Source organism: Schistocerca piceifrons, chromosome 1 (assembly GCF_021461385.2).
Source record: "Schistocerca piceifrons isolate TAMUIC-IGC-003096 chromosome 1, iqSchPice1.1, whole genome shotgun sequence".
Lineage (NCBI taxonomy): Eukaryota > Metazoa > Arthropoda > Insecta > Orthoptera > Acrididae > Schistocerca > Schistocerca piceifrons.
The window spans coordinates 21,191,757-21,204,701 of record NC_060138.1 but is presented as its reverse complement, the minus strand read 5'-3'; the positions used below and the strand labels follow the sequence as shown (position 1 = coordinate 21,204,701).

Below are 12,945 nucleotides of genomic sequence, written 5' to 3'. Positions count from 1 at the left end.
ACAGCTTCCGCCAGTACCTCGTCTCCTACTTTCCAAACTTCACAGGAGCTCTCCTGTGAAACTTGCAGAACTAGCACTCCCAGAAGAAAGGATATTGCAGAGACATGACTTAGCCACAGCCTGGGGGATGTTTCTAGAGTGAAATTTTCACTCTGCAGTGGAGTGTGTGCCGATATGAAACTTCCTGGCAGATTAAAACTGTGTGCTGGGCCGAGACTCGAACTCAGGGCTTTGCCATTCGTGGGCAAGTGCTCTAGTTACTGAGCTACCCAAGCACGACTCACGCCCCATCCTCACAGCTTTACTTCCGCCAGTACCTCGTCTCCTACTTTCCAGTTCTGCAAGGTTCGCAGGAGAGCTTCTGTGAAATTTGGAAAGTAGGAGACGAGGTACTGGCAGAAGTAAACCTGTGAGGACGGGGCCGAGTCATGCTCAGGTAGCCCAGACGGTAGAGCACTTGCCCGCGAAAGGCAAAGGTCCCGAGTTCGAGTCTCGGTCCGACACACAGTTTCAATCTGCCAGGAAGTTTCATATCAGTGTACACTCCGCTGCAGAGTGAAAATCTCATTCTGGAATCTGTTATGTGTACAGGGTAGCCCACAGTAAGTGCTGTTCATTGGTGCTGAAAGTTGAAATTTGCATGCCAGTACCACAACTAGCTATGCACTGAGTAGCAACAGTGGTCTTTCCAGGTGGCAAATGGCCACTGGTGTAACAACACGAAATGTCTGACAGCGAACACATTGCAACAACTGTCATGAGGGTACCGACTGGAGGAAGTAGCATTATGGTCTGGGAGGTGTTTTTGTGGCATTCCCTGGATGATTTAGTCATTCTGGAAGGCACAGTGGATCACACAAGTATGCATCCATCCTTAGGAACCCTGTCCCTTGGCATGGCAGCATCTACTAGCAGGAAAATGCAGTGCCTCACACAGCTTGCAGTTTACATCTGAGGTTCAAAGACATTAGGATGAATTTACAGTACTGCCATGGCTACAAAACTGTCCAGAGTTTAACCCTACCGAGACTCTATGGGTCCACTGTGATAGGGCTGTTTGCACCATTGCTCCTCAACTGAGAAACCTTGTGCAGCTGGCCAAGACACTAAGAGTTGCTGTGTGTCATAATGTTTATTGACTGCACAGGGAACTCTGTTTTGCTTTATGCACAACATTTTAGGGGACAACAAGAAGGTGAGAGTTTGTCCATAGTCCTCTACACATTTACTTGAAGTAAACTTTGAATTTTGTTATTTCCTTTTCTATATAATTTTGCAAATCTATTTAACCAGGTCAAAGAAGCCTGGAAATGAGTAATGTTCATCGCACTTCACTTCTGGGGGCCTAGACTCGTAGATTTCCCTCGGTGATGGTACACTGCCTCTCGTGAGCAGTTCTAAATCTTTCAAATAGTTTTTCTTTCGCACTTTTGCAAGTTTGATTTTGGCACATATTTCTGCAAATAAATCTCTCTTCCATTTATACAGTTCATGTTCTGGTCTTACAACATGATATGGGGTTTGAAGGCAGCTTAACTTTAAGCATTTTCTCCCTCTTTTATTGAACCAAAACTTTTACAGCTTTTCTTTGTCATTGAAAGATATTACTCTCCATGTTTTCTTTGGGCTAGCAAGATACTATATTTTTGCTCTGGGCGTTAAGTAGCACAACAATCACCATTTGAACGACAATTCATGGAACTTTCAGAGTTACTTCCTCTTTCTTCTAATTTGTTCACAATTTCTAATGAAATGTCGGCACCATTTGAATGAAACTCCAAGAAATTAACTAATAAATAACCCATATGTAGGTCTTCAGGAAAAGTAGATGACTTCAATTACATACCACATTCTTTTTATTTTATCTTTGTAAGGTTCAGAACATTTATACTGTTTACCAATGTGCCATTAATCAAGGTTATGTGACTGCCATGTTGCACATGCGCTGTCTGCTACATTTCTCCAGTCACCTGGTGAACTATGAATTTGACAATGTTCAACATATTTTTGAATAGTTGCAGTGTGTCTTAGCAGCTAAAATTTTGACATTATGTTTCTTTTGGTGTATTTTCAGGGCACATTTTGACATTTTGGATTGGACTGCTCCCTTGTAAGAGATGTCTAAAAGTAAAGATTTCAGATTATATTTAAAATTTTCTTTGTCAGCTGGTAGCTATTTAATTTTATTGAGCGAATTATCAAATTGTTTTGTGTGTGCAAACTGAACATCTTTGATTTATAACAGAATGTTGCCATCAAATATATGTCCCAACTGAGGGGGTATGAAAGGTGTGCAGGTTGTAATCAAATTTCACTCAAAAAATGAATTGTTTGTGGAATTAAATTTTGCTCAAAGTTAATATAAGGTACCCTAATATATTTTAAGAAGAAAACATGTAAATTGTAAGTATAAAACATATAAATTATAGAAACCTGGATATTTTATTGAACAATGTGTATCAGTGGGTAGGTAAGACAGCTGAGGCAGGCCATGCAGAATATAACCAGCCTGGCTAAATCTATCTGAAGGGTGACAGCAGACTGGTCTCTGCAAGTAATTTTTGACATTTACAACAAAAACAAATGCAAGCAGTCATATAAGTTGGGTACAGTTTTTTTCTTTTTATGACTTTGTCGTATCGAGTGCTCAGAATGTTGTCCTCGAGAGTTGGTGCATGCTAGGAAGCAATTCTGGACAGACATACTGTGTGCTGTATTTCATCTGGAATCATTACAACACCAGTCATCAGTGCTACGCTGGTTTTTCAAAATTAATTAAAATCAAGAACTGACCCACAATATGACTGAATGAATAACTTATTTTAGTTCTCAGCAGTGTCGTAAATTTACCGTATGACATTTGTCGAGAACATCTGTTAAGAATTTTGCTTTCATCATTAATAAATTCTACTATCATTGTTATTTTCTTAATACTGATACTATATTTTGACCTTTTGTAAGATATATGATCCTCCACAACTCCTCTTCCACCATTCGATACTGCACTAAGTGATGTAACACTCTGTCTAATATCAATGTATAACCATTGATGGAGACATTTCCTTCTGTTCTGTGACAATCTGTTGACATCCAGTGTGAACTGACCTTAAGAGACGTGCACCAATCACTAATAAGAAGTCCTTCAACTTAGATACGAAAATCTGAGATTTATAATTTGCATTTTTCATTTCTGTTGGAAGCTTACTGAAAATGACACCTGCAGTGTAATGCATACGACACTGTACAGTGGTTACAGAAGCACTGTGAAGCAGGTAACCACTTCTCTGACCAACACTCATTGAGTAAATGCTTCATTTTCTTTTGAATGGATCTATGTTATTAGTCAGAAATTGCATTAGGGAATAAATTTAGAAAATTACAGCAGACATTCTTTGTGAAAGAATTTTATTAATATTTCAAACTTGGTGAACACCACATTTGCAAGAAATGATCAAGTTCAGTCACTGTAGTAAAATACTGTGACTAAACAGAACTCCATTTTCGACTAATCACTAGTCTCTGTCAGGTTATTGGAATAGCTGTATCTTTAATAAGTATCTGCAATTACTGTGAGTTTGTGTGTTTGCTGTGAATTAGACATTGCTCATTAGTACATTCAAGTATCCTTTTGCACTGAAAAATAGTTATTCAAGTGCATTATTGAAGGAACAGCTATTTAAACAACATGATATTGACTAGTTACTGGTTAAAAGTGGTTATGGCTTTGCTGTTCGAGTACATTTCACCTCAGAGGCTCAAGAAAGTGATGACTACCAAAAAAGTACAAATCCAAGCCTTCAAATAGAGATTATAAGAGATAAACAATGAATGATTTACAAAAGAAGTAGATGGAACACAAAATAGGCACATTAAATCAAAAAAGCAATATGTTTGCTTGTGTCTGTATGTGTGGATGGATAAGTGCGTGTGTGCGAGTGTATACCTGTCCTTTTTTCCCCCTAAGGTAAGTCTTTCTGCTCCCGGGATTGGAATGACTCCTTACCCTCTCCCTTAAAACCCACTTCCTTTCGTCTTCCCCTCTCCTTCCCTCTTTCCTGATGAGGCAACAGTTTGTTGCGAAAGCTTGAATTTTGTGTGTATGTTTGTGTTTGTTTGTGTGTCTATCGACCTGCCAGCGCTTTCGTTCGGTAAGTCACCTCATCTTTGTTTTTATATATAATTTTTCCCATTAAGTTTTACAATTGATACCAAAAATTAGTATAAGAGGTAAACAATGAATATAATTCAAAGAGAGAACAAATTAATTACTGACTGAGAGTTTCAGTTGAAGTTTATGAATGTAACAGCAATGCAAGAAATTGACATCACTGTAGAAAGATGAGATGAATGTTGCAACACTTCATTTTAATAAGAAAGTAAATAAACAATAAAAACTGAAAAGAGATGGTATACAATAAAGAAGTATGCTATCAGATAAAAGTAAAATATCTACTGTGAATTTCAGGCATGAGTAATTAGATATGCTTTTGCTTAATAAATTTCTTCCTTGTTTCATTATCATTCTTCCTTACTTTCATTGTCATTCTGAACAGTACCCTCCTGTTTAATATTAATGTACTATAGTTCAATTCTTTTATCTTGGCGGTTCGCACATGCATGCCCAGATGCGGGAGATTGCTGCGTTGCCAGTTGTATGCGCCAAGAGAAGCAGCGCCGTAGTATAGTATAGTTCGCAAACTTACGTTTAGGGGGGAGCGCGCAGTTTATGAAGTAAAGCCATCAGGGCCGCATTAACCCTTTCGCTGCTACAGAGACGTGCTCCCCGCACTCCGCGATGTATGCTATTTTGTCATCATCGCACTGCTCGCCTGTGCAGACACATGGTGTTTCGACTGCTTTGACACACTTTATCATTCGATTTCACAAAAACTATTTGGCCCAAAAATTTTATTTTTACACATCTTCATGACTGATACCTTCCCCCCATAAATGAGTAAATTTTGTTTCGATGTTCAACACAGTTATTGTGTAGCATTAGATGTAGTAAACCGTTGCACGAAATTTTGAAGAGTTTGCAGACGTAAACGTTCATAGCGTATACTTTCCGTATGGTCAATTTTAGTTGCCACTAGAAATTTCAAAAAATTACGTTCAAACGCATAAAATTCATGAAGTAAGACACTTCGATATTGTTTTTCAGTAAAGAAAATATTAAGCACCGAACCAGGTTGGAACTCAGAACCTTTCACTTAGCTGCCATACACTTTAACCATTATGCTAACGCAGCTCGACATTCAATATATCTCCCGGGAGACTGTAAAAGCTCACGCAAAACACCGACAAACACTGTTGGTATGACTATGAATTACTCATGTTTCATTGAAGTACAATAGGAAATAAACAATTACCGCTGTTCTTTATTGCGAAAAAGCGGTTAGTGAGAATGATACAAACACCTTTCCTTGCTATCGCCTGAATTAGGAGGCTTATTGTTTGTTTGGTTTAATTAATTAATAGAATATGAAGCAATTGGTATAAAGAATGCTTTTTCCAAACTTTCTATAAAAGAAAGTCTGCTATCAAGACATTGCTTTTGTTCAATTACTTTATTTATGACTGAACGTTTCTAAAACTGAAGACACTCGTCCGTACTCTGCACTACAGTCGAGCTCTGGCAACGTAATTCTCTGTTCATTGGCTGACTGTGTTTTGTGACGTCAGATGCGCAGAACGAACCTAAACTCGGCCGCTGTCATAAATGACACGCACTTTAGGTGGTTGTAATTAAAGCATAGCTCCTCACAGAGGCCCAATATGGGCTGTCATTATCATACGGCAGCAAAACTTGATAGATATGCAAATGCGTTAATGTGGAACCCATTTATGCAGAAAAAAATTAATTCCCATATTGACCACCAGGTGCAAATCTGGTACTGTACAGCATTTGAATGATGGTATGACATTCACCATCCACGCTGTCCTTTGACAAGCCCTAATGAGATTGAACACTACAGGTATCGAGAAGAGATATCGTGTGCTGTTAGCAAAACTGGTTTAGGTGAAGGGCAGCAATTACAGTGTTGCATTAGGGTAGTGTCATCATCTGAAAGGTCTGAGGGGAGACCTGATGCCATTAAATGGTTCAATGGTTTAAAGAAGGTGATAATGAAATTCAAAAACGTGGGTGAGCATGGTATGGCGCCTGTAAGAGAAATGCATCCTATCCCAGTGGAGGTGTCATTGATGAGGTCTCTGTTGTGAGTGGCCTGGATAGTGCTAATACTCCATGAGAACTGTCCATCCCACTGTCAACAGTATGGAAAGTTTTGTGGTCTATTTTACAGCGGTACCTATACAAGAAGCAGACAGTGCACAACATGAGACTTCAACATTCTCAGTTTGCCCTTTGCTTTCTGGCACAGACTGAAATTGATGACATGCGATTAGGCAATATTCTATTGAGTGACGAGGCACATTGTGCATGAAGAACCGCTCAACTCGACGTCTGCGATGGTGTGGTATGTATTAGTCTGTGACAGTGCGGTATGTATTCATGAGCATCTTCTTTGAAGAGAATACACTGAAATGACCTGTCAGGTGTACTGTGACGTGCACACAATCAAGACCACCTCGTACAGCGTGAGATTCCTGCTTTGGAACAGCACAAACTCCTGTTTTTGTGCAAGAGGGGGCAACAGGTCGTGTCACTTGTGCAGTGTAAATCTGCTGAATGCAACCTTCCACAAACCTTTTCTCTCCAGAGATTTTCCACACTCACGGCCTGCATGATCATCTGATCTGAATCCATGCAACTTTTGGCTCTGGGGATAACTAAAAGAACGTGTTTACCAGGGACATGTTTGGTGTCTACTTGATCTGGAGGCCTAGTATACAGGAACACATTGCTCATAGGCAACCAGAACTGCCGCAAGCAACTGTTGGTCACTTTAATTTACAGATGCAACATCTTGTAGCTGTCTCCAGTGCTTACACTGAAGGTTAATAATTAAATCAACATTACATGTCAAAACATTTCTATGGCTTTCTAACATTCACAGCACCAGGTTTGCATCTGATGGCGTAAATTGGAAATATATCGCCACTCCCTAGCGTAAATCAGTTCCGCACTAACTCATTAGTATATCCATCCAGTCTTAATACCGTGCAATAATTAGAGCCCTCTATGAGTAGCTGCGCCTTAGTTATAAACACCCAGTAAAATGTTTCTTGGTCTATTAAAATCTGAATCAAATTTACCAAAACATTATCATGCATACCACCTCATTTCTAAATAAAAAATCAGCTTCTTCCTTTTCACACTTCCCATACTTCTCGATTTTGTTTTCTATTCACTCTCAATGAAAGATTACCAGTTCCATAGAATCAAGAGTACTGTCTTTGGTAGTGCACATTAGCATTCCTGTGGATTAATTATCCGTATTGCAGATTGGTACAGTTTGACTAAATGAAGCTACAGTGACTACTGTAAATTATTCATCTGCTAAAATCACAAATGATGTATTTTATCACCCGACAGTGTCTACGGTTCATTCCTTGTTTCAAAACGCCCAGGGCAGGGCAGCTAAGAGAGGCCACCCAAAACTGAGTAACGAACAGAGATGTCGTTAAGCTGTACCGGTGATCAATGCAGTGAATTTGCTGATGTACCCAAATAATTTTTAGCTTTTACAGCTGCTGAGTTGTGACACTGACTTCATTCCAACATAATGGAACCACAAACTTTTTTGTTTTGTTTTCTGTGGCATAAAGTCACACAACTGACAGCCCTACGGTAACGAATATAAGCAAACACATAAGTCAGTTACAATTCGTGTCTGTGCATTTGAATCTCATTAGTCTGTGCTCTCCTGTCACATGACTTGTTTGTGAAGCTATTCAGAGTTTCACAGTACATATGACAATCAAAAGAGTGGTCGCAGATTTTCCTTATGGTGGATTTCATCAAACTGTTATAGCAGCAGATTAGTTATATACTGAAAAATATTCTGATTATGCAAAGCTCACTTGTTCTGTGAAGTATAAAGTACACCAATGTAAATGTATAACTGATTAGAGAAACATTTTAGCAACACACATTTTAGTAGCACACAGGCCACATAACAGTAAGAAGCAGCTCAAATGTGTGCGTGTGTTTGTCTGAAGGAATGTTGTGTGAATACTAGATTCCAACACATTTTATTCTTTCTACATTTTGCTTCATGGCACCAACTTTCAAAATTGGTTACACTTTTCAAATATAGTGTCCACAAAACTGCAAAGTGAAGCAGTGATAAATTATTTTGTTTACAGATTAACAATCATTTTAAAAAATTGAGCAAATCATTCTTTGCAATACATACTATTGGTCATCTGGAAATGTACACTGGTCGAGGGAAGTGGACAAACAGTGACATCAGTCTTTCGATGTACGGTGCAGGCTTTTTAAGAATCACATCATTGGTTCCTGTGTAACTGTAACTTCATTTAGTCAAACTGTACCGAACTGCAATATGGATAAATAATCTACAGGAATGCTAATGTACACCACAAGTATCTATAGAGAGCAACAAATATAGTGCCATAGATACTGCAAAACACCCCACTGAGGATAAAGCAATTCACACATTATCGACACGACAGATGCCCCACACATTCCGCACATATAATTACATGACTTCTTAACTGAACACTTGGAGATCACTTAATCAGTCATTCAGAAAAAATAAAATGGCCTGCACAGTCACTAAACTCAACACCTCTAGACAGATATGCATGAGAAAAATTGAGATGAGAGGTCTACAAGGAAAAAATGATGTGTGTTAAGGAATTGAGACACTGAAACTGCCTTTCACTGACTACCAAAAATTGTAGCTCTGTTCTGACCAGCCTAAGATGATATGGATCTCAGTGAACCTGGCATTTATAGTCAAGCATGCAAACATGGAGTATATTTTCTAGCCTGACCATTCATACTGTTACCATGCCCACTATGTAAAATCTAGACAACTCAAGAAGTCGTCCACTGCAGATCATATTCTCACAAATGTAGGAGAAAATTTGGTGGCACGAAGATCTGTGAAGACTGCTTTCATTATTGGCAATCTGTATTTAAAGGCTTACTAGAGTCACTTAATTGCCACATTCGACACAGAGAGTGCAATCTGCCGAGACTACGGGAAATTGGCAGCAGTTGGTCCTTACTAATCAGTTCCTCAGCTGTTCAGCTTCTGGGGCCCTCTACTGTCATGCATAATGAACTCCATAAAACACATTCTGATGGCACCCCATAGACTCCAGTGACGAATATTTTTGACACTCCTTTGACATTCGTGTGATGGTTTTAATTTGGCGCCTCATGTGCTAAAAACATTTTACCCGTAGAAGCTGGTGTAAAAAGCTGTGTATCACTTTCTTAACATAGGTGTGTGTATAGTTTTCTGAACTAAATTAGTTAACAGTGTAATATTTTCTGAATGATAACCAAGGGTGTCCTGCTATGAACGGAAGTGTCACCCCAGACTACCTCTTCTGGTTGGCATCCCATTGTTGCTGAGGCATCTCCAGAAGCGTCTCTGGCCTGGAATCTCATTGACTGGAGTAGAATTGTCTTCAGTATTGAATCCTGCTTGGATATGAACTCTTACGACTTGCGATCTAGAAGGCAGACATTCGGTGAGGTGGCACAGTGGTAAGACACACACTGGACTTTCATTAAAGAGGGCAGTGCTGCAGAACACTGTCTGTATTTGCAGATTAACACTTCCTGTGATTCTCTCAAATTGCTCCAGGCAAATTGCAGGGTGGTTCCTTTGAAAAAGATCTGACCACTTTTCTTTCATGTCCATCCCTAATCTGAGATTTTGCTGCATCTCCAATGATCTATTGTCCATGGAACAATAAGCCCTATTCTTCCTCACTTCCTTTTCTACAAAGGAGAGATGGTTCCTACTCACAATCTTTGTGTGCCATTGTTCATGATAGTGTTTAATGAAGAATGTACAGTTGAGCTGCAAGTAGATATGTATTAATTTATTTTAGTTTGTGTCATTTAAAAAAGTGGGCAATTATTCCATTAGGTTGTACCTGGAGAATTCCGTTCAAGGACCCAGCATGCATAATGCGGAAATACCAAAATAGTTAACTGTTATTAAATGTCAATTGTCTTGCATATGACTTGTAGTTATTTTGAAACAGTCTTATCACACTGGATTAATTATCTTTTGCACAGAGCTGGACAGTAATCTGGAAGAAATCCCAAAGAGTCAGAAGTCATCAGGAATAATTCGCTTGAGTGCCATAAGGGAAATAATGGACAGAGGAAAACATGCACTGTTGGACATCACACCTAATGCAGTTGACAGGCTGAATTATGCTCAGTTCTATCCCATTGTTGTCTTTCTTAGAGCAGAATCGAAACATGTCGTCAAAGAACTTCGTGCAGGTCTTTCCAAGTAAGTTTCCAGAAGTAGCTCCTTGGAATAACAGTGTCAGTAACCCACTTGACAGCTACTCATAACTGGTATTGTTTGTAGAGTGATGTACTTTAAGTTTTTAATTTGCACTTTGTTTCTTTTTGTAAGCCCAATGGTGGATATTTTTAGCTGGTGAGTACTCATCATTTTTGTTTTGTTTGCCTGTGTTTGTGTAATACTGTTGTCATTTGTGTACACAAGGAAAGGACTGTTGGTCAGGATTTATGATGTAAGTATGTTATTTGTGTAAGATCATTACATTTTTTCATAATTACGCAGTAGAATTATCAGAAGTTGTGGTTGCTGGACAAGAAGTTTAATTTTCTCAAGGCTATCTTTTATAGGAGTAGCCTGAACCTCCCACCTATTTAGTTCATTCATTATCACATTGTTTGTTTGAAGAATAACTCTGTGTAGATCACTCCTGTTGGGACCATATGACCAATTCTTTCCCCTGTTTTTGTCCTGTCTGTTCTAATTTGTATGTAATAACTTTGTGATCCCATCCCCAATGAACCACAGATCTTCTTGTAGCACAACAGAGGGGTATATGTGGAGAGGCAGTCTAACCTGTGGTTCTGGAAGAGGGACAACAACATTTTCAGTAGTTGCAGGCGCATCAGTCTGGGCAATTGACTGATCTGGCCATGTTGTATTATCAGCCAACGTAGGCTTGCTATGTTCGTTCCGCGAATGGTTGAATGAGAGGGGAAACTATGGCCATTATATTTTGAGGGTACCTCTCATTGAACCAAATATTAAGGCTTCTTCCCATTCCACTCACTTATGGAACATGGCAAAAATGGCTGTTTAATTGCCACTGTGCATGCTGTAAAAGTAATCTTGGCCTCACGATCCTTGTGGGAGCGATATGTATGGTGTTGTAGTATATTTCTAGAGTAATTTAAACCTGGTTCTTGAAACTTTGTAGGTAGGCTTTCTTTGGATAATTTGCATCTGTGATCTGTGTTCAAATATCTGCAAGTTACATGGCTTAATGATGATGGTATCATCTTGGGGAATATTTTCTGGGGGGGGGGGGGGGGGGGGGAATCCCAATTTGGATCCCATGATGGGGACTACTTAGGGTGATGACATCATCAGGAAAAACGAAATTAGCATTCTGTGAGGTGGAGTGTGGAATTTAAATCCCTTAATTGGACATGTAGATCAGAGAATTTTTTAAAAAAGGAAATAGATAGATTGAAGTTGGGCAGGCTGGGCATTCGAGAATTGCAGTGGCAGGAAAAACAGGACTTAGGGCCAGGTGAGTATATGTTATAAAGACAAGATCAAATAACAGTAATGGAGGAGTAGGTCAAACAGTGACCACAAAAATAGGAATACAGGTAGGCTACTGTGAGCACATAGTGAATGCATTGTCCTAGCTAAGATGGACATGTACCACAATGGTACATGCTAATATGACTTCTAGCACCTCAGATGATGATGAAGAAGAGACTGAAAGAATGTATAATGAGATAAAGGAAATTACTCAGATATTTAAGGAGGAGCAAAATTAAATCGTAATGGATGATTGGAATTCAGTAGTAGGAACAGGGAGAGGAGGACAAACAGTAGGTGAGCATGATGTGGGAAAGGAAGGAAAAGGGAAGTCGCCTGTTAGAATTTTGCACAGAGCATAATTTAATCATTGCTAACACTTGGTTCAAAAATCATGAAAGAAGATTGTATATACGCAAGAGATCAGGGAACACTGGAAGATTTCAGATTAATTATGTAGTGGTAAGGTAAAGATTTTGAAATCATATTGTAAACTGAAAGACATTACCAGGGTCGTTATGTGGACTCTGACCATAAGTTATTGGTTGTGAACCACAGATTAAAACTGAAGAAATTGCATATAGGTATGAAATTAAGGAGATTTGACCTGGAAAAAAATGAAAAAAAAAAAAAAAAAAAACAGAGGTTGTTGAGAGTTTCAGGAAGAGCATTAACCAGCATTGGACTGAAATAGAGCAAAGTAATACATTAGAAGCCGAATGGGGAGCTTTGAGAGATAAAATAAGGATGACAGCAGGGGATCACATAGGTAAAAATGCAAGTCCTAGGAGAAGTTCCCGTATAACACAGAAGATATTGAGTTTAACAATTTCATGAAAAGGATTATTGCTACTCAGCATATTGCGGAGATGTTGAATCTCAGATAGGCACCACAAAAAGACTGTTAGGAGGACAGACCAGAGTCTGGCTTCAGCTGCCAGAGAGACTGTGGTCGTGTGTGTGTAAGCTGTGTTTGCTTGAGTGTGTGTGTGTTTTCCATTTTTGACAAAGACCTTGTTGGCTGAAAGCTCACTTTCCAGCAGTATTTTTGTTGTGCCAATCTGTGACTCAGCATCTCTGCTGTATGGTGAGTAGTTACTATCCATTTCATAATATTGTTACATTCCATCCCGGATTTTCCACTGTAAGACATTAAGTTTAATTGATGGAAGGAGAAAATATAAAATGGGGCAAATGGAGCATGCAAAAGGAAATGTTGACACCTGAA

At 39.0% G+C, this 12,945-nt stretch overlaps 1 protein-coding gene across 2 annotated transcripts in view; it reads left to right on the top strand.

Annotated features, from left to right (window-relative positions):
- LOC124784850 (tight junction protein ZO-1) overlaps window positions 1-12,945 on the top strand; it is a 484,431-nt gene that overhangs the window by 289,456 nt on the left and 182,030 nt on the right. For both annotated transcript variants that reach the window (XM_047254134.1, XM_047254133.1), the window contains exon 12: window positions 10,190-10,412. In XM_047254134.1, coding sequence (XP_047110090.1) covers window positions 10,190-10,412 — 223 coding nt within the window. The remainder of the gene's footprint in view (window positions 1-10,189; window positions 10,413-12,945) is intronic.